Source organism: Talpa occidentalis, unplaced genomic scaffold (assembly GCF_014898055.3).
Source record: "Talpa occidentalis isolate TD23 unplaced genomic scaffold, MPIMG_talOcc4v2.1 talOcc4.10, whole genome shotgun sequence".
Lineage (NCBI taxonomy): Eukaryota > Metazoa > Chordata > Mammalia > Eulipotyphla > Talpidae > Talpa > Talpa occidentalis.
The window spans coordinates 54979982-55005869 of NW_023600993.1; the positions used below are offsets into that span (position 1 = coordinate 54979982).

The window sequence follows — 25888 nt, forward strand, 5'->3', positions numbered from 1 at the left end:
ACAGTGTCTTACATAATCTCAGTGCAGTTATCCCATGCAGTAAACTGAACACAGATACAATGTACAAATCTAACCTACAGTCCATATTCCAATTTTGCTGGCTGTCCCAACAATCATCTCACAGTTGAGTCTACCCCTCCCCCCGCCACCACCCATGGACAATGCATAAGGTAGTGGGACCCAGAGCCAGAGTAAATTGCCTTTTTGGGAAAAAGTGCCTGATGCAGTCATTTAAAAAATCAGGAGAAAAATACACATGGGAAGCCACCTTTGCGAAGCAGATAACTTGAATGACCCTATTTTATGACCTATCACCGAGGGCAGAGTCCATGTGATACATCTCAACCTACTCCTGAGCATGTTTGGGGAGACAAATTATTTGTGTGGGGCCAAGAAAGGGCACCCGGCTGCTCAGCCCAGGCACTGGTGTTCGCTCCCTGGGGGAGTAACCGCCCCTCCCGCAGTCCCTTTCCCGGATCAGGCCCGGCAGCCTGTCTGCGAGCGCCTCGGTCGTCTGTGACAACGCAGACACCACTCAAGCTGGCAAGGGCCCACATGCGCACTCGCATCAGATGGAGACAGCCTCCACCCTGGGTGGCAGAATGACGGGTCATTTTATTTCAGTCTAGTTTCCCCCAACCTTGACAATGAGCTTGCATTACTTTTACAATTAGGCAAAATGCTTTTTTTAAAAAGTGACCCTGTCCCCGATAAGCACTTGGTGAGATATGACGACGACGGCATTTCATAGAACCTGCTATGGTAACATTTGCCCTGAAATTTAAAATCTAAGCTGCTATTACATGACCTCACATGGGAATGAGAAGCCAGAGGACGGGGCGGAGGACAAGGCTGTCATCGGGCCCAGGGGCCCATCTCCAGGCAGGCTGTGGCCACAGCAACTTCCTCACTCTGCTGACATCCTGATTTTCTTTCTACAAAGTCTGGGATATTATTTCTGAACTTTCAAATTAACATCGTAAATCCCACCATAGACAAGGGTAAGTAAGTTCAATTTAGCCTCGTCCAGTTCACAAGCACTGTCTCACATTGTAAACTAGAGCTCGGGAAGGCTCCTCTATCCCACGCTGTTCCCTGGTGGGCAGCAGGATGCGGGACGGGCCTGCAACCCTGAGTAAGCCTGGGGCCCCTTGGGGCTGATGTATCCCAGGATACCCTGAGTTGCCATGAGGCTCCATCTACCCACTGCTGATGGTTAGACTCTCTTCCAGGGCTCTGGTCCGGGGACCTGCTGTGACTAAGGAGACCATGGCAGTCACTCCTGAGCAGCCTGTGGAGAGAATTCCACACACTTCCCACCCTACCCATGGCCTGTTAGCATTCCAGAGACTCCACCTCAGAACCAACCTCCTGAGGGAGGTTCCAAGGAGCCTCCTGAGCAACTAGATCCCAGCCATGCCCACTACACTGATGTCCTGGCTGGGCAGGGAGGAGGCTACCCCAGGAGGGGTCCACCAGGCATGGGGCCTGTGAAGGCCAAGTGACCAAGCAGTCTTGAACCCAGTCGAGAGACTTGAAAGGGCACTGAGTATGCCAGGATGCCCTGAGTTGCCATGAGGCCCAGATACCTGCCATTCAGAGTCCTGCTGCCATGGCCATCTTGGTAAGCCTTTTGTTATGGAGTGTTGGTGTCACAGAACAAACACCTCTGCGGTCTATGAATGTAAGGACAAACGGACCCTGCGATCTGACTCACCAGATGTCCCCAATGGTACTGGACCCCTCTCCCCAGCCCATCTGTGCCAGACCTGCCTCGCTGCCCGACATGTGCACTGGCTCAGGGACTGCACCTGTGGCATCCAGTTTTCCACGGAGGGGCTTGGGGTGACCTAAGAAACAGGACATGGATGGCACCAGGGGACCAGGGAGTGAGGGCACAGGTGAAGCTTCCCCCTACCTCCCAGAACCCCACCCCATGGATGGGAGGCCCCTCTGCCCTTCTCCACTCACAGACTGGAGGCAGCACTAACAAGGTGCTGAGTGACAAGGAGAGGGGGCACCAGGGCCATGAGCCCTGAGGACAGCAGGGTCCCCCTGCGGGAGACTCAAAGGGGCATGTGAATGTGATTTTGGAGGACTCTGCCTTTCAGGGAGGAAGACTTGAGTCTCACACCCCCTCTATGGGAAGCACAGAAGGGAACTTATGAGACCAGTCATCTCTTCAGTGCTCTGTGTCTTACAAATCCACACTCTGCATGGAGACGAGGCTGAGTGTGGGTGGGCACATATGGAAATCAAGGTCACTGACTTGTTCAGTCTAGAGGCAACCACACACACACAGACACACACAGACAGACACACACACACACACACACACACACACTCTGCTTTTTGAGGGGGCCCACTCAGAGACATGCTGGCAAAGACATAAAACATAGCTATTTATTTCTCCAAACACAGAAACTCCCCACAGATAAAATATAGCCTTCATTTATACCCCATAAAAGCACTTATCAAACAAAACAAAACAAAATAAAACAAGCTTATCAAAGACATCAGGCTAAGCTGGACCTACAATTATCCACCTGCCACCTGCCTGCTTGAATGATGACAGCACAAGAGATTCCACAGAGGCCTGGAAGCTTTTCTGGGTGATTCCACCATGATCTCTGTGCCAGTTCAGCCCCACACTCTGGGCATCCCCAAGCTGTAAGGCCGCTACAAACTCAGCTGGGGTTGCCAGGGAACTCGGGGAGAGAGGTGACCCCAACAAAGCCCTGGACTCCCACACATGGCGCACATTCCACGTGGGGACAGACTTCCCAGACCTGCGGGAACCCTCAGAGGCCCCAGGAACTAAGAGGGGTGGAGGTTTCATGGGCTGTTGCTTTGCTGTGGCCAGCGCCCACCCACATGAAGGTGACGAGCAGGGCCCCCGAGCACAGGTACACACCACATGAGGGCACACAGGCACACATGGACACCTTCTGGCCTGGGTACACTGCAGACATTTATGGTAACCTCTAACAGCAGTTGGGGCTGGAAACGGGGATTCCTGAAATCAGCTCCACAGACACCCACCTTGCCCTGTCGATAAGGTGAACATGTGAGGACCCAACCTGGTTCCCCTAGGTGGGGTGTCCCTCAGGTAGAGGACACCCTGATCTAAGAGGAAAATGAAGAGGAGGCCATTAGGAGCAGCAAGAGAGGACCAGCCCTGGAGGTGGGAGAGGATGCTACACCCTGCAGTCACAGGAGGAAACAAGCACACGGAATTGCTCAGAGTCCCCAACACCGATGGCCTCCTTCTCACCCCACCTGTGTGGCAACCCTCCCAGCCCTGTGTCCCCTACCCTCTGCCCACATCCTCTGCTCTCCTGGCCCCCCAGTACCATCCTCCACTCTCCTGCCCCCACATCTCCCGCCCTCCTGGCCCCCACCTGCTCCCTGGCTGCGGGTGACTCATAGCAGAGCAGGAGGGGGAGGGTCGAGAAGAGCCGGCAGAGAAGGGGGACAGGAGGGACGTGGGTGGGTGCCTGGCCCCTCGCCAGCTGCCAGGAGCAGCAGCAGTGCTTTCACCGGCAGAAGGACACCCGAGAGGCGCTGGCGGGGGCGGAACAGGGACAGGAGGGGAGAGAGGAGGCCCACCCGTCAGGAGGAGCTGCCTACCTCTTCCCCAGCTCAGGCTGGGGACAGCACAGACATGGCCTGGGATAAGTGAGGTCACCTCTGGGGAAGCTGAGAAATAACTGAACGTGAAACCATACACAAAGCATCTGGCACAGTTGGGGCTTGGGAACATTCTCTCCTTCCCAGGCAGCCACTGGATGCCCACAGACCCTTAGGGGCCGGGAGAATGAGCTGTGTTCACTGGGAGCTCCCACCAGCACAAGGCCCTGGCCTGGAACACCTCAGGATGCCAGCGAAGTAAAAAGCCATGTAGCTACTTCCCAGGATGCCCTGAAAAGCCTAGCAGCCTCTAGACACAGAGCCAGTGGGCATCTAGGAGTCGTTTCAGGGCTAGGCCATGCCCCTGGGCACCATCCACGTCTGCGCGGATGTAGGGACACCCGCCCAGGGCACAAGGATGCTCTCGGGGAAGGGGTGGGCAGGACCAGCCAAACCTCAGGCTTTGGGTTTGGGAGTATGCACAAGGCTGGCCCAGAAGCTGACAGATCTATGGAATGCCCCACAGAACACAGAAGCAAAGGGTGGGCAAAGCTTCAGGCAGCAGACCTTGCTGAGAGCAGGCAGGCTCCTCACTTATCCTCCCCGAGAAGTCATCATGACCCAAGCCTGGGGGCCACACACTGGCCAGGACAGAGCTTTCTGAGATGCTGACCACCTGGGGGATTTGAGGGGGGCTGTAAACCCTCCACCAGCTGCCAGCCATTTCCCCGGGTCCACCCTACAGAGCCTGGCACCTGGCCTGTCAGCCTCCATATTTCTCTTGATTCCCTCCTCCAGCCTCCGTCCAACCAGACTCCAACATTGTCTGCTCCCCTCACCAAGGCTTCTACTACTCTTCCCCAGGGAGCTGGGGGTTGGTGGCCATGCTGCCCTACCTATGGCCTCAATGTGTGGCCAAGGGCCTCTTGTCCCCAGGTGATCCACTGCAGACTCAGCAACATGTCATTGGGGGATCAGTCCCTTCCTTCCCTATGAGGGAGCTCTAGAGAAGTTTCTAGAATCTTAGGAGGGGCCAATCCTGATGGATGTCCACATCACACAGCACCACAGGCACTTGCTTAGCACTGTCCAGCAACACCTTAACTCAGGTATCCCAAATTCCTCAACGTCCCGAGAGACAGTGCAGGAACCCAGGCCAGCAGGCTCTTGCTCGGAGCCTCTGGGTCAGAATCTGATAGAATGTCCTGGACCTTCATACCATAACAGAGTCCAGGGCCATGGCACCCTCTGAGCAGGCACCAGGCCCTGTGCTGCTGCAGGAAGTCCCATCCTCAGGTTCCCGGGGAGGGAGTGGGTTGGCCTGCGGGGTGGGACTGAGCCAGGGCAAATCTAAGTGCCAGCATCTGCTGATCTTGGTGGCTTCCTATCTGGGCTGGGGGACCCACGGGATGAGGCAGCAGGGGAGGACCCAGCCTTCAGGAAGGACTTCATCAAGCCAGGGCTTCCTTGGCCCTTCCTTTCTGAACCTTCTGCCCCCACCTGCGCCTCACAGGGGTGGGGAAGTGGGGGTGTAAAACAGGACAGGGTCCAGCAGCAGGGTCTGGCCTTAGGGTGTGGGGATGCGGGCCAGTTTTGCAGTCAAAAGAGGGAGCACTGCCCTGAGGCCCTGGGGGTTCTCTGCTCCAGAGGAACAGAGCACAGGGTGCCTGCGCACCCACCGCGAGCAGCTCCTCTTTTTCCAGACCTGGCTGCACTGGTCCCAGGAATGTGAAGGGGCTCTCCAGGAGGTAGGGTGGTTTCCACCATCACCCCCAAGTTATGCACGAGGCACAGGTGAAGGAAGACCTGGGAAGTGGAGCCAGGCAGCCACCCAGAGGGGCTGGTGGGGACAACAGAGATTCTAGCCCTCCCTGTGGTCATCCCCATGGGGCTTCTGGAGCCTTTGGGGGCATGACATACTCAATCTCAGGTTGCTTTTCTGGGGAGCATCTCAGGCCCTGGGGCACCCCATCCTGCACTGTACCCAGCACCGGTGTCCAGTCACACCACAGTTCCGGGTGGGCGCACAGAGAGTTGATGCAAGGGGGTGGCTCCCACTGTGGTTTTATGTGCTTTGTTTTAAGAAGGCAACATGGCAACCAGCAATTAACATTCCACATCAGCTCCACCACCCCACCAAGGACGACTGTGTGTGCGTCCCACAGCTGCTGCCACCTCACCGGCACAAAGAAGGTCTCTGCAGGGACACTAACAAGCCACCATGCGCCTTGTGGGGCATCCACAGGCTGGCTCTGAGACCTCTGTGCTGTCAGCCGACCATGTGGGAAGCAGTCAGGTCACAAGGGTCCAAAGAGCTGTTGGATCCCCAGAGTCTGACTCTGTGGGATCCATACCCCGTGTTCTCTGCAGCCTCACCTGATATGAGGGCACAGCTCGGCTTTGGCAGAGGGGGTGGGGCAGCTCATGGTGTAAGCACTGAAATGAAGGCCCATTGTGGCATGCTGCCCTGACCTCCAGTGAAACCAGGAGCCCCAGCATGGCCCAAATGTCAGCTCCCCACCCCACTCTGCTCAGGGGTATGTTCTTCCAGCCAAAGGCGTTCCTCATCACACAGAGGCGGCGATGGGTCCGCTGCTCCTGAAGCAGGGCCTCCGTTCTCTGCCAGCTGCAGAATCATTCAAATAAGCAGACTCCATCCTCCTGGGACCAGGGCGGCCCACCCTCCTGTCACTCCAGAGCCTCCTCCCACGGGCCCTGGCTGCTCACTCTGCCTCCGAGTGCACCCCCAGGGGCCTGTGTGCTCTGTCCCCTCAGCTCTAACTCTGTATATGGATTGTTGTTCAGCTGAGCTCTCCAAGCTTGCTCATGCCCATGACCTCAGGGCAGGACTCCCACCCTCCCCAGCGGGTGGAAAGGAGGCAATTTAAACAACCGGGCCTTCCTTCTCAGTGCTGTCAACTGCAACGGAGGGATAGCATCACCCGGTGGGCAGTAGGACACGGTGACAGTAGGAGGCCACCAGTGGCTGTCTCCTTTCCTGCGCCTGCCCTGCCCCCATGCCATCAGTCCTATGGGGTAGGGGTAGGGTGCCCTCACAACTCACTACAGGACTGCATCTCAGTCACCTCCTGCAATAATCCCTGCAATGTGGCCTCGATGCTACAGACCCAGATGAGCTCTTGGTGGGGAGCAGAGATGGCATGCTTTCCAGTCTCAGCCAGTCACCCATCACAGCCCCACTCATAGATGAGGCCCAGGCTTGCTCCACCAGTTCGTCACAGGGAGCCCCTCCCATGGCTCCCATAGGCCATGCCCTTGACCACAGCTCCTGACCACCGTAGCCTCTGGTCCAACCTACCCTGCCCCCGGCCCCTTCCCCTGGATCCCTGTCCCTTCCAAGAGACAGCCAGCCACCCCCAACATTGCCTTGTGTTCTTCTAAACTAGACACCCGGGGACCCAATCCTGCCTGCTGCCTGCTTTCGTAAAGCCAGAGACCATGAAAGGAAGTATGGCTTCTACCTGTGGTAAGAGTTGGAAAATAAATGGAGAGCAGACGATGTCACTGAGGCCTAGAGGCTGACAGTGCAGCACGCTCGCTTCTGCCCTCCTAGGGGCTCATTAGCCTTTGCCCGCAAGGGGACAGCAGTCCCTTGGCTTTCACCTGGCCTTGTTGCCAGCCCTGAACTGATCCTGTTCCACCACCTACCCAGTTAGCTCTTCGTGACCTTCAGGATGCTGCAAACAGAACCTGGATTGGCCCAGGCCTGAGATGCCCACAGTGAGCAGCCAGGGGTTGGCAGACGGGGCAGCCTGAGCAGAGCCCCACCTCGGGCCTGCATTGTGGCTCTGGCCTCCTGTGAGTCTCAGCTTCATCCTCACAGGGACACTCTCCTTCATGGGTGATAACTCAACTGATAGAATTCGGGCCCAGCTCCCCAGCTCAGGCTGGTTGGGTTTAATCAGAGGACGCCAGTTGGCAGCACTAGTCATCAAGTTGACAGGCAACCTGTGAGGATCCCCGGACAGCACTCGTGCTGAAGGAGTGCTAAAGCAGCACAGCTCCAAGCTCTGGGCTGGAGGACGGCTGCCTGCAGAAGATGTCCACATAGCACCCCACAGACCCCTCTGGCCTGCTCCTCACTCAGGCTGGGGAGTCCTGGATCCCTCATTCTCTGAATTTTCCAGGCCAAGACAGACCAGCATGGCAGAGACCAAAGGCGGTGCCCAGCTCCCCAGCTCTCCCAGGCCTCAGACTGGGTCCCAGGCTGGGTCCCCTACACGTCTGCCTAGGCTACACCATGTTCTCCTGTGTGCTCCCACCTTCTAGCCGTCCATCTGTGGTCACTCCTGCCCAGACCACCACCTCCTAACCAGCCAACTGTACCCAGTTCAGTTCTCTGCAATGTGCTCATTAAGGACCTACTGTGTGCAAAGCCGGGCCTAGGGCTCAGGAGGTAGAAAAAAGAGGCCACCTAGGCCTAAAGTCATACTGGAGCCCAGCACTGGGACAGGTGAGCAAGAAGGGAGTGTCGGGAGGCTGCGGCCACACCGGCCAGAACCCAGGTCCTTGAGCCCTCAGCACACCCCACTGGGACTCTTGGTGCATGTGGGGGCAGGCAGGAGTGGTGGTAAGGACACCTCCAGATTTGGGCAGTGACAGGGATTGCTCATCTAACAGCCAGAGCTAAGTAGTTCACTGGTGTTTCTTCTTGATCACCTTGGGAAACCCAAGTCAGTCTACTACTGGGGCCTGGCCACCTCCTCACACTCCACAACCCAACAGGGTGGGCGCTGCTGCTACCTAAGTTCACAGAGAGTTTTTATCACCCAGGCCCAGGAGGGGCTGGCCTTGGACCCCAAAGCACTCAGAGTGGTGGCCTCAACTTGACCCAGCAACCAGGAGGATGTCAGAGCTACCCCCTTGTGTCCTCTACCTCAAACACGTGGTCCCCAAGAACAGGGGCACGGCCTGGACTGCATTCCTTCTCTGTGCCTTCTATTGAGCTCCCCGTTTCCAGAACCTTTGCCTTAGTCTATTTGGCTTATGAATAAATTACAAAAACCTATTCTCCTAACAGTTCTTTTTAGCATTGTCAGAAAAACATAAACTGTCCAGTCAAACTTGAATTCCAGATAAACAGCAAGAACCTTTTACTATAAGTATGTCCCAGTTGTGGATAAACAACAAATCATTTTCAGTGTAAGCACAGCCCATGTAATGTGTATTCATAATTTTTCTACTATCTGAAATTCAAAACTAAATCTAACACTCCCAGCCTGGCTCCCTAATTGCTACCCCAACCCCTGGCATAAGAATGAGGGTCCCTGGGGTTCCCCTCTAACTTCCTCTCTCCTAGCCTGCACACAGGGCACCCCACTCCCCACAAACCAAGTCCTGGCAACAGAACCTGGGAGAGAGCAGCACCTCCAATTAAATGGGCAGGAGAGGGTGCCCCCACACCTTCCCACCCCCATGCTGGGAGAGGGGGAGATGCTCCACCACCCAGGATCCCCTGAGTCCCAACTACAGGGCAAGTTTGACCAGAGGTTGGTTTGGGATACTGGGACATACTTATAATTAAAAAGTATTTGTTGTCTTCTGAAATTGGGACAAGCTTATTCTGTGAGGCCCTGGTTTGGCCACTGGGGTGCTAGAACCTCCAGAGAAGGAATAGGGTCAAGAGAGGTCCAGGAATTGAGGGGAGGGTGTGTGGGGGTGGGGGCTGCCCCAGAGCAGGGAAGGGGAGGTATCCCTGAGTCCAGGAAGGGATGGGGGTGGAGGGAAGAGGAGGGGAGGGAAGAGGGGAAGAAGAGACCGGAGGGGATGGAGGGAAAGGGCAAAGGAGAAAGGAGGGAATGAGAGGGAAGGGGGGGACAGGACGGAGGGTGCCGCCTGCGCATGCTCAGCTGTCCCTGCAATGCGGCTGTGTCCTCTATTAACCCAGTTCTGCAATTCCACTGGGTGCCCCTGACCCCTGAGTAGGGGTCCTCTTCCTAGCAGTGGCAGTGGCAGCAGGAAAGCCCCTGGTTCTGCTGCACAAAAAGCCCCAAGGGGCCAGGCAGCTTTCAGCCAGAGGGGGTACAGGCTTAACCTCAGCCTTAAGACCCCAGAAGAGCAGCAGCTCCTCTCCCTCACAGACATGTGATGGCCCCAAGGCAGCAGGGGTGGTGGTGGTGGGGACCACACAGATTACTGCAGAGAGGGTGGCCCCCAGCAAGGACAGTGGGTATCAGTCTGGGGGTGGGAGAAGGCACATCTGGGAGCCCCCTATCTCCTCACCTTCAACTGTGAGGGGGATGAGCCCCTCTGTGAGTTCAGTCCCACCTGTGCAATAAGCCCGCAGTTTAGCCTCAGGCCTGCTCAACCCTCAGGCCTTCCAGCTGGAAGGAAGCTGCAGTTGCCTGTGCTAGTCTAGGCGTGGGGCCCGCACAAGTCTGCTGGATGGGAACCTGGATCCTCATCTGTGAGCAGGCACCCCCCGGGGGCACTGAGAAGCACCGTGGAGCCGCCCAGCTGTGCCCTCCAAAGGTGACCAGAGAACAGCCATTTAGTGTCGACTGTGCGGGGAGTGGCGGGGAGAGGGGAACAATAAAACAAGGAATGTTTTCAGACTTGTGTGCCTAATCATCTCCTTACCCCCAAAACCCCCGGTAAATTAATTCTCCTCTAACTGCCTTTGTTAACAGTAGCTTAATAATCTCTAATTATTCAGTACAGACTCTGAATGTCTCACAATCCTCTATTTAATTATTAAAATTTAAAATCTAACTCTAACAGCCTTTGGCACAGGCTGGGTGTGGTTCTGGAGTGTCCTGGTGGCCGGAGGCTGTCAGTTATAGATGGGGTGCTTTTTCTGTGTCCACCACCAGTGTCCTCCTCCTGCCACTATTTTATCATCGAAGTCCCCAAGGACCAAGGCCGTCCCCTCAAGCAAAGCCTGCAGGACACCCCCCTGCAAGAGTGAGTGAGGCCCCTCCACGTTGCACTGGGCTTCAATCTCTGGAAGTGAGAGCAGGGGCCCTTCCTGTGACAGCCTCCTCCACAGCCCTTGTTCTCTATCTAGGCCTCTGTCCATCCTCACCTCCCAGAACAACAGCGGGGTGGGGGCGGCTCTAAAATGATGGCCTCGCTGGGGAGAGAGCTGGTCTTGCGCATGCCCCATGACAGCCAGGCTATAAGCCTTGGCTTAGGACATCTGCTTTTCAAAGCATGTTTGACCATTCAGGACACACGTTCAGGCTGCAAAGTGAGCAGGGGGGATGTGGGGGTGGGGTGCCAGAATCCCAAGCAGCAAGGTTGGGGCCATCCCTCCCTGCTTCCCACTCAGAAATGCTCAGAAACTCGGACCTCCCAAATGCTCCAGTGACTAGGGGTCACCCCACAACCTGACCCTGAGTGACCCTCTTCTTAGACACCCACCCAGTCCTTGGTCCAGTCACACAGATGGCGCAGCTGCACATCTCCTAGTTCAAAATCTGTCCACTCCCGAAACATTTGCTTATTCACTCAGAACATTATGAAGCATTGCCTGCCTGCTAGGCCTGTGCCAGTTGTGGAGACAGAGTGGTGAGAAGCAGAACCTGCCCATGTGGGCCTGGTAGTCTGACGGGAGACATCAGCCATAACATCAAAGCAGGGTGCTTTTGGTCCCACATTCACACCAGGGGCTCAGGGAGACCCCCCCGGAGGAGGTGCCATCAATAGGAGTTAAGCAGGCACGAAGTTCAGGCAAAACATTTACAAAGTTTGGCCTCCCTGGTGGTGCAAGGGGTTAAGCACAGCACTGTGAAGCTATCCACCGCCTCTGCAGCGCAAGTTCAATCCCCAGTCAGCCAGGGAGCTACCCACATGGCGCAGCAGACTTCTCCTGTCTCCCTGCTGCTCCCCTCAACAATGTATTTCAATAGATCTGCCTGTTCTGCTACCCACTTTGTCTCTGGTGAATCCTCTCACCCCCGCCCCGACACCTCTGACCTGTACCCCAGTTCTTGTATGCATAAATAAATAAATCTTTAAAAAAAAAAATTTGCAAGGAGAAAGCCTGTGCAAAGGCCCTGAGTTGAGAAGAGGTCAGTGTCTGAGCAAAGCTGCTGGGAAGAAGGGAAGAGGCAGCGGCAGACAGAGTTCTGGTTCCAGTGGGAACTCCAGGTCTTGTGGAAGCCAGGCCCTGCAAAGCTCGAAAGAGGGAGTAGCATGATCTTCCATGTGCTTTCACAGATTCTGGGCTGGAAGTTTGGAAAGCACAGAAATGAACCAGCTGCATTGTCCCCAAGGAACCAGTGATCCAAGCAGAAATGTCTACGGCCACTGCCACCATGCAGGTCTGGAAGGACACCCAAGGTGGGTGGGAGGACCCAGGGCAGCTTCTTGGAGAAGGCTCCTGGATTTTCAGCTGTCTGGCCAGGAAGGGGAAGCAAGGCCAGAGTAGGGTAGGCTAGGCTAGCCCACCTCCTTTAGTCCTCAAACACTCTCTGAAGTAGATATTACATTTCATCACCATTTTATGGCTGGGGAAACTGAGATACAGGGTGGCTAAGTAACCTGACCAATGCTACCCAGCATGGGAGCACTGGCAGGACTTCCTGGGGAACAGACCAAACCCACTGCTACCTCTGAGCCTGGTCTCCCCTCAGCACAGAGGTAGGGGTCCCGGGACCCTCTTCTCTCACCCCTCCCCACTGCATCTTCAGCTGGGAATATTCTGAAGGGGCTGAGGAAGGCTGGGAGATTCCCAGGCCTCTATGCAGGCGAAGGCAGCTGGAGCACAGGGCACAGGCCAGGCGGGTGGTGAGCAGGACTCTGTCATGAAAGAGGAGTATAGAGGTACCCTCCCCCGGGCTGTACCTGGACCTCCCAACAAAGAGATGATGACAATGCCCAAGGCCACAGATATCCAGCTGTCCAAGCAAGGCCAACTCTGGGTCATTTCCTAAAGCCCCAGTTGCAACCTTTAGGGGCTGCCTCCCTCTCTGGGTTCCCTGGTGGCTCTGATGGTCCCCAGAGTTATGTGGCTGCATCGGGACCACCGGGCTGTGACCTGGGCAGGGAGGAAGATGGCAGTGACTGCTTCCACACAGCCTCAGGGGCGCTCCCCAGGAGCAGGGTTCAACCCCCTAAGTCAGATATCCAACCGTGTTGTCAAAATCAGCAACTGCTAGCCTTGAACCTGGGCTGAGTGTGTTTTCTTTCAGGCATGATAATACTACTTGGTTGTTTTTAAAACCCTTTTCCATTAGAGAAACATGCTGAGCACTAGGGACTAAGTGACAGGAGGCCTGGGATCTGCTTCAGGGTTGGGGAGAAGGGTGTGGGAGGGTACAGATGGGAAAAAATTGGCCACGAGTTGATAGCTATTGAAATTAGAGGTTCATTCCACCATTTTCTTTATATCTGGGGAAGTCTGAAATTCATCCTAATAAAGACTTTAACAGGAAAAAATGCTCATGATCACCCCGGGACTGGGCAGTACAGTGGCCCGAGTATGCGGGCAAAGCGGGGGCCCAGCTTCCCTGGCCCAGAGCTGTCCTGCAGGGAGATGGCGGCAGGCAGAGGACCTGGCTGGCTGCCCTGCCCCAAGCCAACCTGGGCTGGGCCCAGCACAGGGTAGGCACTGAGAGGAGCCGCCGGGAACAAGGGCTCAGTGGACTCAGAGGCAGAAAGTGGATGGCTAGTCAGGGATTAGCAGCGGCAAACGGAAAGTAGGTGGGAATCTTAGTCCATGACTGGAATTTCAGACATCCACTATTTTCAGTCTCCCTGACAAGCTTGACACTTTGAGGATGCTCTGCATGGTGGGATAAACAGGGGGGTGTGAGATTATTTTAGAGGAACTGCATGATTCTGCAGAAATGTACCCAGGTGGTTTTTTAGCTTGATACTCACAAACTCCTATTCATCCTTCAAGATCCACGCAACTTCCCCATGCAACTCCCACCTTGCTCTCACCCCACACATGCAGGTTGGAGAGCTTGCTTGGGTGTGTTTGCTCATCACCAAGTCCTCAGTCCCTGGAGTGTAGGAGGTGCTAAGTAACCTGCTGAGTGATGGTCTTCCGCCTTAGTCTGGGGGACATCTGAGTATGGTCTCTCTCCTCCTCCTCCTCTTTCTTCCATGGTCTGGCACAAGCCCATGGTATAAGACCTAGTGTTTCTTCTGCCTACGGGACTCCACATGTATAGACACATCCCCCCGAAAACAAGTAAATTTAACACTGGCATCCTACCAGTGCGGCCCACCCAATGGCAAGGAACACAGAAGCTTCCCTGCGTTCTGGAGGCTCAGTGCATTCAGCAAATGCTCGGTTAAGTGTTAGCTTTAGCATTGTTATTAGTCTAGCGTCAGGCCAAGCTTGACCAAGCACACTAGCTAGAAGTCTGCTCCACTCAAAGGCCCAGCTGAGGGCACCTACAAAAGGCCTCACAGCTCAGATTTGTGTCCCAATGCTAATTAGGGAGACCGCAGAGCACTAGACAAGGTGCCCCTCAGCTCCCATCTGACCCTGGGACCAGAGGGCCCAAGGGACTGTCACTGCACTGGCTGGACCACCCCTTCACACCCTCCACATGGACCCTGCCAGACCCCTCTTCACATCCTGGCCTTCGCCCCTTCACATCTGTTCTCTGGTGTCACCTGCTTAAGGCAGCGCATCTATCATGGTCCTGTCAGTCAATCACCCCATGTCCCCTGCACCCTCATGTCCTGCCCCACTCCCACCACATGGAGCACTATTGGACCCCAGCAGGGCAGGGCTTTCTGCCTGTCCAGAACAGGTCATTACCCAGCAAGGGCGTGGGAAGTCCAGGGCAGGTAAAACTATATGCCCAGCGCAAGCTCCAGGCCAGCACCACCCTCACCTCCCACTAGCCCACCAAACCCTCCCTGGCACAGGCAGTGTCACCCCCAGAACACAGAAGTCTGGGAGGAGCTGAGTAGTAAATGGACCCTTCACATAGCCCACACAGTCGTGCCCAGCTACCTAAAGTCTTTGGGTCACCCAGTTCCCCTCCAGCCCACAGTTCACAGGCAGATTTATTATCTGACCACCACAGGGACCTGATCATTTCAGGTAAATCCCCCTCCAGCCCTGAAGAAGCAAGAGGTACTCTGAGAGGCCCCGAACCCACGTGAAAGTGCAATCCCTGATTCTGGGGGTGTAGGTCTCTCTCCCACCCAGGCTCCATTTTGCTGGAGGCGCTATTCATGTCCCACCAAAGCACCACTGCCACTCTCTCTGTGCCCAAATGGGCCTCAGACTGGGCCAGCTGAGCTCCACTGCCCAGCAGGGTGCTGCCCCTGACCCGGCCCTGCCCACACAGCCCTACCTCTGGCAGACAGCTTCTTGGTGTTGATGATCTTGGCTGCATATTCATGGCCTGTGCAGAGCTTGACACAGCGTCGAACCACAGAGAAAGCCCCCCTGGGGAGGAAAATGGCGGACAGAGACAGACAGAAAGAGAGAGAAAGAAAGCCAATGAATTTCCCTGTGAACACCCAGCCCAGTCACGTGGCAAAGATCTGTGCGAGAAGGGGGTGCCCCTCCCCAATGGCCTTGGCCGGCCCCACCAGGCCCCAAGCAGACAAAAGCCCCTTCCTGACTGCTTGGCAGGCTCCTACCTGCTGGTACACCCCATAGGATTGCAGGAAGTGCCGCTGCTTGCCTGGCCCTGGCTCTGCTCCTGAGGGCCCCAAACCTCAGCATCCTTGTCGTCAGAGGGACTGAGGGTCATCCCCAGGGCCTCTCACATGCATTTTCTATGCCAAAGGCTCTGTGGGTTCCATGCCAAGTCCACAGACAAGCCCAGGACCCCAGAGAGTCATCCCCAGAGCATGCAAGGTGGCTGGGCTCTAGAGGACAATTGTAGATTGTTACACGGGACTCACAGAAGGTTGTGGAGGGAGAAGCATCACATCGTTAAGCAGCATAGCTGGAGGCGAGGCTCCCTCCCCCAATCCTCTGTCTCCACGGTCAGGAGTGAGAGCAGAGGCTAAGGAGGGAAAGTCCCACACAGAAAGGACATTTACATGCCCACAGCATAGTGCTTCAGAGAGAACAGTGGGGACAGCCTCACCTCTGTCTCAAAAAAAAGAAACCTGGGAAAGTGGGTGACTTTCGTAAGGCCATCCAGAGAGGCCTTGCAAGTAATCCACGAACACTGACCCTGAAGCCAAGTTGTTGGTGAGGGACCTAGAGACTGGGCAGGCCTGGAGCCCATCAGAAGTCCTCCATAGTGTTCAACTTGTCACCACTGTTGATTTGATTTGATTTCCAATTAATTTCTAAGAACATCAGACCCAGCACGGATGACATGGAATAGGCTGGAATAGGAAATGTCATGGAAGGGGACAGGCAGGTCCAGGGTCCAAGTCAGCTGAACACATGTAGAGTGAATGGGCTGGGGACCCTCAAACCCCTCTTCTGCCTTCCGCTCCCACAGAGGATGACAAGCCCAGGACCCCCTAGGAGCACAACCTTTTCTGGCTGCCCCACGGTCTGAGAAACCCGGTGCTGCCCAAACCAGGGGCTCTAGGAGACAGAAAAATAGCACCTTCAGTAGGAAGGTGCTATAAGCACTTTTTTGCTATAATCATTTTTTGAGATAAAACTTAGTAAAAATGTGCCATTTGAAGAATATAAATATTCTTAGAAGAATATAAATGTTACAGTGAATCTGATTGAAGATTTTCTTAAAAACCCAGATCATTATGATTGATGAATATACTTAGAGCTGCCTCTTTTCCAGGCAGCCCAAGGAGGGGGCAGGGCTGCCTGTGCGGGGTGAGAGGTGGAGGGGGGTGCTGCCTGCTCCACACCTGCTCCTTTCTTACTATGTGCATGAGCTATGTTCTCAAAATGTGCTTTTTTATTGAAAAAGATGTGAAGAAAGGATGATTTTTTGACCCTGACACTCGCCTGGGAGACAGTGCGGTGAGCGAAAGCCAGAGGCTTCATGTGGGTCAGGGTTCAATTCTGGCTCTGTGGCCTCCTGGCTGCAAAGAGGGGTACTCTCCAGCCCTCCTTCCCCAGCCACCTCATGGAGCAGGAAAGGTTCACAGGGCAGCTGTGAGGACTGAAAAATGACCCTGGGTCCACGGCCACTGTCATCTCATCCCCACTCAGTCCCTGCCTCCCTTCCCACAGCACCAGCCTCTGCCCCAACCTGGCCTCACAGCACAAGCCTGACCCTCAACTGGAAGTTCCAAAGAGCCAGACTGCATGTTTATGGGAGCGCGTGGCATGGTTGGTAAGGCACACACAGTGCCTGCCCAGGGCACACTCATCCTTGGAGCAGGAGGGACCCACACAGCCCCCCAGCTGACCAGCTGCTGTCCAGATGGGGTAAGCGCACAAGCGAATGACAGTGAGCCAGTAAACTCTTGCAAGCATATGGCAGGGAGGGCCCAGATGAGGGATCCCAGACAGAAGTCTCAGTCCCCTGCCCCAAGCTGCTCCTCTCCAGTCAGACCATGGTTTTTCCTCCTGCAGAAGACACTGGGCCTGGGCTGGGGAGGGTGACATGTAAAATGATGACATGACATGATGACAGCAGGGCCAGGTGGGCAGGCGTCAGAAGCCGCTGCTGGAGGGAACAAAGAAGGGAGCAGACACAGAATCCAGTGGGTGCTCAAGACGGAGATCATAGGGAGAGCCCGTGGTGGAGGCAGGCCGCCCTCTCACAGTCCAGCCTGCACACTCAGAATACTTTCTGGAACAAGGATCCTCTGTCCCTGGTTCCTAGTTCTAGAAAAAGTTATCTTCAACCCCCTTTGCCATTGAGCACCCACACCCCAATGCCCACCAAGGCTAAGAGGAACTGCAGGTGGGGTCCCAGGGGCTGCTTCTAGAGCAGGGTTAATTCCACAATGACCAGAGGGAGGGGCAGCCTCACTCTCCCTGAGGCCAGCCTGAGCCATCCAACTTTCCAGCTGAACATTGTGTAGAAGTGGCCAAAGAGGTTGGCCAGGCACTTGGGGCAGCTCACAAAGGGGAGGACTTCTGGTGACTTCACTACCCAGAGGGAGAAGGTGGCTTGTGGGCAGGTGAGCACAGGCAAGTTGGTCGGTCCCAAGTGAACACTGACCACCACTCCTCGGCCAACCCCTTTTCTTCCTTTCCTCTATGCCTCGGAAGCCAGCCCTGTGGCGGCACTGGGCCACACTGAACAGATGCCCCTTCTTCTCTGAGTCTTATGGTCATCATGCCCCCAATCTCTCTCTGCCCATACCCTCACGTATGTGCATTCTTTGAGGCCACCACTGCAGGCCTCTGCCTCCCTCACTCTGCTTTGGTGACCCAGGAAGGTTCCCCACACATACACATCCCCTCCTCCTTTCCCTGCCCTCAGTCCTGGGGTGCTCAGGTTGGCAGCCTCAGAACAGGGCCTCCACCCCCTCTTCAGTGGCTCTGTCCACTTATAGTAAGAAGAAAACCCTAGAAGTCCCAGTGTACTGAGAAGCATGTGCATTGGAGGCACCAACTGAGGGCCCCCAACATCAGTCATCTCAAATACCAGCACCGTCCTCCCTCAGAGCAGCCTCAGAGCATCTGCCCCTAGAAATTTATCATCATAGAGATAATAGCATAGACAAAGGGCCCTGGTCTGTGTTCTAAGCATCTCTCAGCTGCCACCACACAAACTCCTATTCATCTTTCAAGACCTAAATTCAAAAATCTCTTGAAAACCTGTCCCATCTCCTGAAGGATGTCAGTTCAGCCTCCTCTAAACCTTGTACCAAGCACTGTCTCAGTTCACTTCTTCCATTTTATTGTAATTATTTCTATAATATTATTTATTATAATTATCCTCTTTACCATGTGTCTCCATAGATGATGGGGATGCAGATGTCAGGCCCAACACTTGGCCCTGCCAGAGTGGGATGACCAGAGCACAGGGTGCCTGTGGGGTGGAGGTGTTTTCTTGGTGCCTGCTGGACAGTGGAACAGGAAGAGGTAGGCCCTCAAAGGACAGGGAGAGATTGGGACTCCAGAGAGCAAGCCAGCAGGATCAGGGTAGCCAGCCAAGGCTTCCCAGGATAGAGAGGTCACCTGTGGGTTGACCCCATCTCCTATGAGCTTGAGGTCACGTGCCGGCAGAAGAGAGCATGAAGGCACTGGTGTGCCTGGCACCTGGTGGACCTCTGCCCTTCACCATCACCCTCACACACAGGCTTTGAGGCCAGGTCTACTAATCTAGAAGCAGACAGGCAGGCTGGCAATGGGACAAAGGCTTCCTGAGGAGCCTGAAGCTCCAAGCAACCCCAACAAGGTGGCAGGGGGTGGCCAGCTGTAGTCAGGAAGAGCACCTGGACTGAGCCCCACCCAGGGCAGTTTGCATGGGGCCAAGCATGGAAAGGGAGGGCCTATGTGGGTGGTGATGGGCAGAAAGGAGGGTCCTTCATGGTAAGGCACCAGGAACCTTGAAGGTGCCACAAAATGCCCAGTGTGTGGCACCTGCACTGAACTCATGTTTATTTTTATTGAATTAATTTTAATTAGTTAATTCTTAATTGAGGCAATATTTGGATAACCCCATCAGGTATTGCCACCATCGTGCACACACCACCAACTCACCATAGTCCACGGTGCTTCCTGCCCTCTTTGTGAACTCACACTTAAAGTGACTTGAGATTCTCATCACAGCGGGGCCTCCAAAAATAAAATAAAGTGGCTTGAATAATTTGTGCAGATAAAAGGGCCCCAGTCATCAAGTATGATACGGGGCTTTTTAAAGTAAAGTACTGTTAATTTAAAAAACAAAACACTCTGAGGAGGAGTCCAGAAAGATGCCAGCAAAGTGCTCACCTCCTCTATATACTCACAACTAAATGGCAGCAGAACAAAGTAAATAATCCCTGAAAGATAAACCAACAACCACAGTACACACCAGCGTCAATGGCCCAACAAGACAGGGGAGGGAGAACCTGAACTGTGTCTGCAGTGACATGGGAGCAAGTACAACCCACGAAAGGCAGGAGCAGCTGCCACGCACAGAACTCCCCTGAGGGTGTTGAATCGGGGGCCCATCAACATCGGAGAGCCAGCACTGCAAGGGGAGGGGGCTGCACAGAGTTAGCAGGACAGAGGGTGCCCCACTGGAGACCTGAGGGAGCAGGAATGAAGAGTGGTGATTACTAGCATGAGCCTAAGGCCCCTGATATAGAACAGCTGGAGCCTGAACTGGCGGAAGAGCTAGGTCAGGTCACCTGTGTGAGGCTGTTATTTGCAGATTGATACTGTGATATTTAAAACACCTGCCACCCCACACCCACATGCAAAACTAAGACAACAATTGAACACTTCCACTAATCAGAATTTAAGCACTTGGATCCTAACACAGGAGAAAGCACCCAGGGCAAAGCTCTACACTGAAAAAGCAGAAAGTAACTCCTGGCTTGTGATCCTGTCTCAACTGCAGTCCATGCCCAGCACCTCATCTAGTGCTCAATAGCCCAGATACTGAGGCTGGCATGAGACTATATGAGACATTTAGGTTGAAGAGCTGGTGTTGAGGAGAGGGTCGCTATGGTGTCCCCATACCACAACTCTGGTTCCCACAGCACAGTAGGAAACTAGAAACCTGACCTTCATTGGAGGCAACCCTTGAGTGCCCTACTGCCCCAATTCCTTTCCACTTATACCCCTTGCCATTACCAGTTCTCCAGCCACCCCAGCAGGTGCAAAAACAGCAGTCTGTAAGTTTATCCTTATAACAACCTATAACAACTAAAAATGAAGAGACAGAAGGGCATATCACAAATGCTGGAGGAAAAAAAAATAAACAAGAGAAGTCTCAATCCAGCAGAACTGCAGAATATGTCTGAAGAGAAGTTTAAGGTAAGAGTCATAAAAATGCGGGCCTCCCTGGTGGCATAGCGATTGAGTGCTGGGTTCCGAAACTGCCCGCAGCCTCTGAAGCAGTGGTTCCATCCCCGGCTGCCAGGCGAGGGTCACATGGCGTGCAGACCTCTCCTGCTGCCCGCTGCTCCTGCTCCCCTCAGCAGTGTACTTCGACAGTCTGCCTGTTCTGTTCCCTGCTCTGGCTCTGATGAATTCTCTTGCCCTCCCGTGCTTCTGACTGTACCCAGTGCTTGTATAAATAAATAAATAAATCTTTAAAAAAAAAAAGTCATAACAATGCTTGCTGAATAAAATAGAAAACAATGAATGATGTAAAACAGGAGCAGAATAAAGACCAAGAAAATATGAGACTGTTGCGATTAAAACTAATGAATCTAAAAAATAATATAACTGAATTTAAAAAAACAATAGAGGCCCTCAAAAGCAGGCAAATCCAAGTAAAGGAGAGAATTAGTGAGCTCAAAAGCACAATAATGTTAAGGACCACGTGTGTATACCAACAAGGAATAAAAAAATGAAAATAGGTGAAGAGCCCCTTGGGATAACCTAAAGAAAGACAAGATCCATACAGGGGTTCTCAGAAGAAGAGAAAGAAAAAGGCACAGAAAATTTATTTAAAGAAATAATTGCTGAGAACCATCCCAACCTGAAACAAACCAGACATCCTGATCCTAGAAGTCTAAACTGTTCCAGACAGACACACTCCCAAGACACATTATAATAAAACTGTTGAAAGCCAAAGACAAGGACTAAATAATAAAAACACTGAGAGGGGAAAAAAAAGGTAACCTTGAAGGGAACACCAATTAAACTGTCTGTGGTCTTCTCAATAGAAACCTTACAAGCAAGAAGGGAATGGCAGGAGATATTTAAAGTACTCATAGATTTCCAACCTAGAGTCCTTTACCCTGAAAGATTACAATTTGAGACAGAAAGGGGGATAAGGAGCTTCACTGTAAAGCAAAAACAGGAAAGAACTTACCATCCCAAACCACACGTGAACAAAGTGCTAAAGGGCTTTAGTTTAAAGCAACAGAACAACAAATACAGAGGTAACAGACACCATTCTTACAACACAACATAACATGGGGGAGGACAAGAGTAACAACGTGGCCCATCAGAATGAGTTCTAGACCAGATCTCCACCACACCACACAAAAAATCCATCATATACTAAGTTCAGCAGAACCTTCCAACAAAAATCAAGACCCAACATTAGGAGGAAGGAAATAAGACACATAACAAGAATGGAAATGGAACATAAAACATGAAAGGAAGATGCCAAAAATAAAATAAAAATATGTAACAAAATGGCAATGAGCACTAACATTACAAAAATTACCCTAAGTGTAAATGGTCTGAATGAACCAGTTAAAAGAAATGCACCTGGCACATTTTCAAGAATAGAACATATGTTGGGAAAAAACTTAAATGTCAATAAAACTACAAAGATTGAAATCACACCAAGTACTCATTCCGACAATAACACCAAAAAGTTAGAAATCAACTCTAAAAAATAAAAGCAGGAGAAGCTGTAAGTACATAGAAACTAAATAATACATTGTTTAATCTCCATGGGATGAAAGAAGAAATTTTTAAAAATCAAAAATATCTTGAAAATGAGGATACAAGCTAGTAGAATTGATGGGATGCAGTAAAATAATTTTAGAGTGTAAGATAATGCAATACAGGACCATGTGAAGAAGCAAGAAAAATTCCAATTATACTACCTAACATTATACCTAAAGCAACTTGAAAAAGAGGAAGGAAGAAACAAGACCCAAAATTAGAAGAAAGGAAATAATAAAAATAAATAAAATAGAGACCAAATAAATAAAATAGAGATCAAAAAGACTATATAGAAGATCAATGAAACCAAGAGTTGACTCCTCAAGAAGATAAACAAAATAGATATACTCATAGCTGACTAACAAAGAAGAGAGAAAACATTAATAAATAGAATCAGAAATAAAAGAGATAAATTATGACAGATGGTATAGAAAAACACGGGAGCATAAGAGATTGCTATGAACAGTTATGATAATCTTGAAGAAATGGACAAATTTCAAAATCAATGCCATTTACCAGGACGAAAGCAGGACCAATCAGAGGAGTTGAATAAACCAATCACAAGCATCGACATTGAAACAGCAATAGAAAATCTTCCCCAAAACAAAAACCCATGGTCAAATGACTTTATTTTTTAAAGATTTATTTATTTATGCACACAAGAGCTGGGGTACAGGCCAGGGGTGTGGGGGGTGAGAGGATCCACCAGAGACAGAGTGGAGAACAGAACAGGTAGACTGACTGAAACACACTGCTGAGGGGAGCAAGACAGGAGAGGTCTGCAGCGCCATGTGGGTTTCTCCCTGGCCAGCAGGGGATCTAACTCGTGCTGCAGAGGCTGCAGATTGCTTCATAGTGCAGTGCTTAACCCCTTGCGCCACCCCGGAGGCCCTCAAATGACTTTATAAGCAAATCCTATCAAGCCATTGAAGAATTCATGAACATCTTGATCAAATTATTTCTTTAAAATTCAAGAGGGAATGTTCCTTAATACAGCTTACAGTGCCAATATAACCTTAATACCAAAATAAGATAAAGACAGCACAAGAAAAAGAAATTTTAGACCAATATCCCTGATGAACACTGATGTAAAAATCTTCAACAAAATACTAGCAAATTGAGCTCAACAATGTATAACAAGGATTATACATCATAATCCACAGGATTTATCCTAGGGAGATATATATATACATATAAAAAACATTGATATACATATATATTATTACATAGATATACATATATATCAATGCTATATATTATATTATATATAACATTGATATATATATCAATGTAATACATATTATCAAGTAAAGAAAAACTCATGATATCAACAGATACAAAGAAAGGATTTGATAAGATTCAGCACTCATGTATGATAAAAACTCCAAATAACGTGGGAATACCTCATAAAATAAAGGCCATATTTTGCAAACCAAAAGGCAATGTAATTGCCACTGAGTGGTGAAAAACTGAAAGCTTTCCCGTTAAGATCAAGAACAAGACAAAAATGCCCATTATCACCACCTTTGTTCAATTTAGTGTCAGAGGTTTTGATTAGAACAATGAGACAACAGGAAATAAAGGGCATCCAAGTCAGGAAAGAGAAGATGATATGATATTATATATAAAAACCCTAAAGGCGCCAACAAAAAAAAGCTAGTAGAAACAATAAATGACTACTGCAAAGTGCAAGGTTATAACTCAACATACAAAAATCTATAGCATTTTTATATACAAACAACAAACAAGAAGAGACAAATTTAAAAATCAATTCCATGCACAATGAATCACTTCAAAAGAATCACTTCAACAAGTGAATTTTCAAAAACAAATCACTTTAAAAAGAATCAACCACCTCAGAATCAACCCAATCAAGGAGGTGAAGGACCTTATACAGTAAGAACTACAAGATGTTATTGAAGGACTAGACAGTGACATAAGGAGATGGAAAGACATTCCATGCTCATAAATGGGAGAATCAATATACTCAAAATGACCATCCAACTTAAAAAAATATACAAATTTAATGCCATCTTCACCAAAATACCAATATTCCTCAAAGAAATTAAACAAAAAATACAGAAATTTATATGGAACCATAGAGACCATATAAAAAGCAAAAGCTATTCTGAGAAAATAGGAGACAAATGGAAGCATCATCTCACCTAACTTTAAACTACACTATAAAGCAACAGTGCTAAAAACAATATGGTATTGGCATGAAAATAAACACGTGGATCAATGGAATAGAAATGAAAGCCCAGAAATAAAGGCATGTATATATGCATACTTAACATATGCTAAAGCAGTCACAACCATACAATGGGAAAAAGGAGAGTCCCTTTACTAAATGGTGCTGGGAATGCTAGAAGGCCACATGTCCAGGAATGAAGTTGGATCACTTTCTAACTCTCTGCACAGAAATATATTTCAAATGAATTAAAGATTAAGATATAAGACCTACAACAATGAAATACATAGAAGAAAACATTGGGGATATGTTCCATGACATCAATGATAAAGATGTTTTTGGGGACTCAACCTATTCAGCAAGGGAAATAAAAACAGAAATAAACAATTGAGATGACCTCAAATTTAAAAATTTTTACACCATAAATAATGTGTTGGAAGGGAAGGGGAGGGAAAGGAATGTGGGGATACTAGGGATGGTAGTAGAGAAAAAACAAAAGTTTATGAATTTTTTTTTTTTTTTTTATAGAGGCATGTTTTATTTATTTATTTATTTGTTCGTTTGTTTTGTTTATACATGCACTGGGTACAGTCAGAAGCGCGGGAGGGTGAGAGAATTCACCAGAGCCAGAGCGGGGAGCAGAGCAGGCAGAAGGACCGAAGTACACTGCTGAGGGGAGCAGCGGGCGGCAGGAGAGGTCTGCGCGCCATGTGGGACCCTCCTCTGGTAGCCGGGGAGCAGCCGGGGATCGAACCGGCGCTGCAGAGGCTGCGGGCAGCTTCGCAACCCAGCGCTCAACCGCTGCGCCACCGGGGAGGCCCTGTTTATGAATTTTTTAATAAAATTAAAAGTTTGTACATAGCAAAAGAAAATATAAAGAGATTAAGAAAATAGATACTGAATGGGAAAATACACTTACATAATACATAACCAAAAAGGGGTTAATATCCAAGATATTTATAAAACAATTCAACCATAGAAAACAACCCAATTAATTAATGGGCATAAAATATGAAAATATATATATATATATATGAAAGAAAGTTTCATTAGGCCTCCCCAGTGGCACAGTGGGTTGAGCACAGCGCTGTGAAGCTGTCCGCAGCCTCTGCAGCATGGGTTCGATTCCTGGCCTGCCAGGGAGATACCCACATGGAGAGGCAGACCTCTCCTGTCTCACCCGCTGCTCCCCTCAGCAATGTATTTCAGTCAGTCTGCCTGTTCTGTTCCCTGCTCTGTCTCTGATAAATTCTCTCATCCTCGCACACCTCTGGGGTGTACCCCAGTTCTTGTATAAATAAATAAATCTTTAAAAAAAAAAAGGTTCATCATCACTTCCAATAAGAAAGATGCAGGTTAAAACCACAATGAAACCACCATTTCTCACATATAATATGTGAGAATGGCACATATTAAAAAGACCTCCGACAATAAGTGCTGGAGAGGATGCTGAGAAGGAGGAGCCCCATTAATTGTAAATGGGGTCAGTCATTTTGGAAAGTGATCTGAATTTACCTTAAAAAAACTAAAGCTGGAAATACTGTATGGCCCAGCAGTCCCACTCTTGGGCATCTGTCCAAGAATGTAGAACCATCAACTCAAAAGACTATATGCTCACGATGTTTATTTTAGCACCATTTACAACAGCTAGAACATGGAAGCAATCTAAATGCCCATCA

At 50.9% G+C, this 25888-nt stretch overlaps 1 protein-coding gene across 3 annotated transcripts in view; it reads right to left on the bottom strand.

Annotated features, from left to right (window-relative positions):
* The window catches only part of CAMK2B (calcium/calmodulin dependent protein kinase II beta), a 94145-nt gene that overhangs the window by 41300 nt on the left and 26957 nt on the right, over nucleotides 1–25888 (bottom strand). For all 3 annotated transcript variants that reach the window (XM_037492980.1, XM_037492971.2, XM_037492996.2), the window contains exon 2: nucleotides 14916–15010. In XM_037492980.1, the coding sequence (XP_037348877.1) occupies nucleotides 14916–15010 (95 nt within the window). The remainder of the gene's footprint in view (nucleotides 1–14915; nucleotides 15011–25888) is intronic.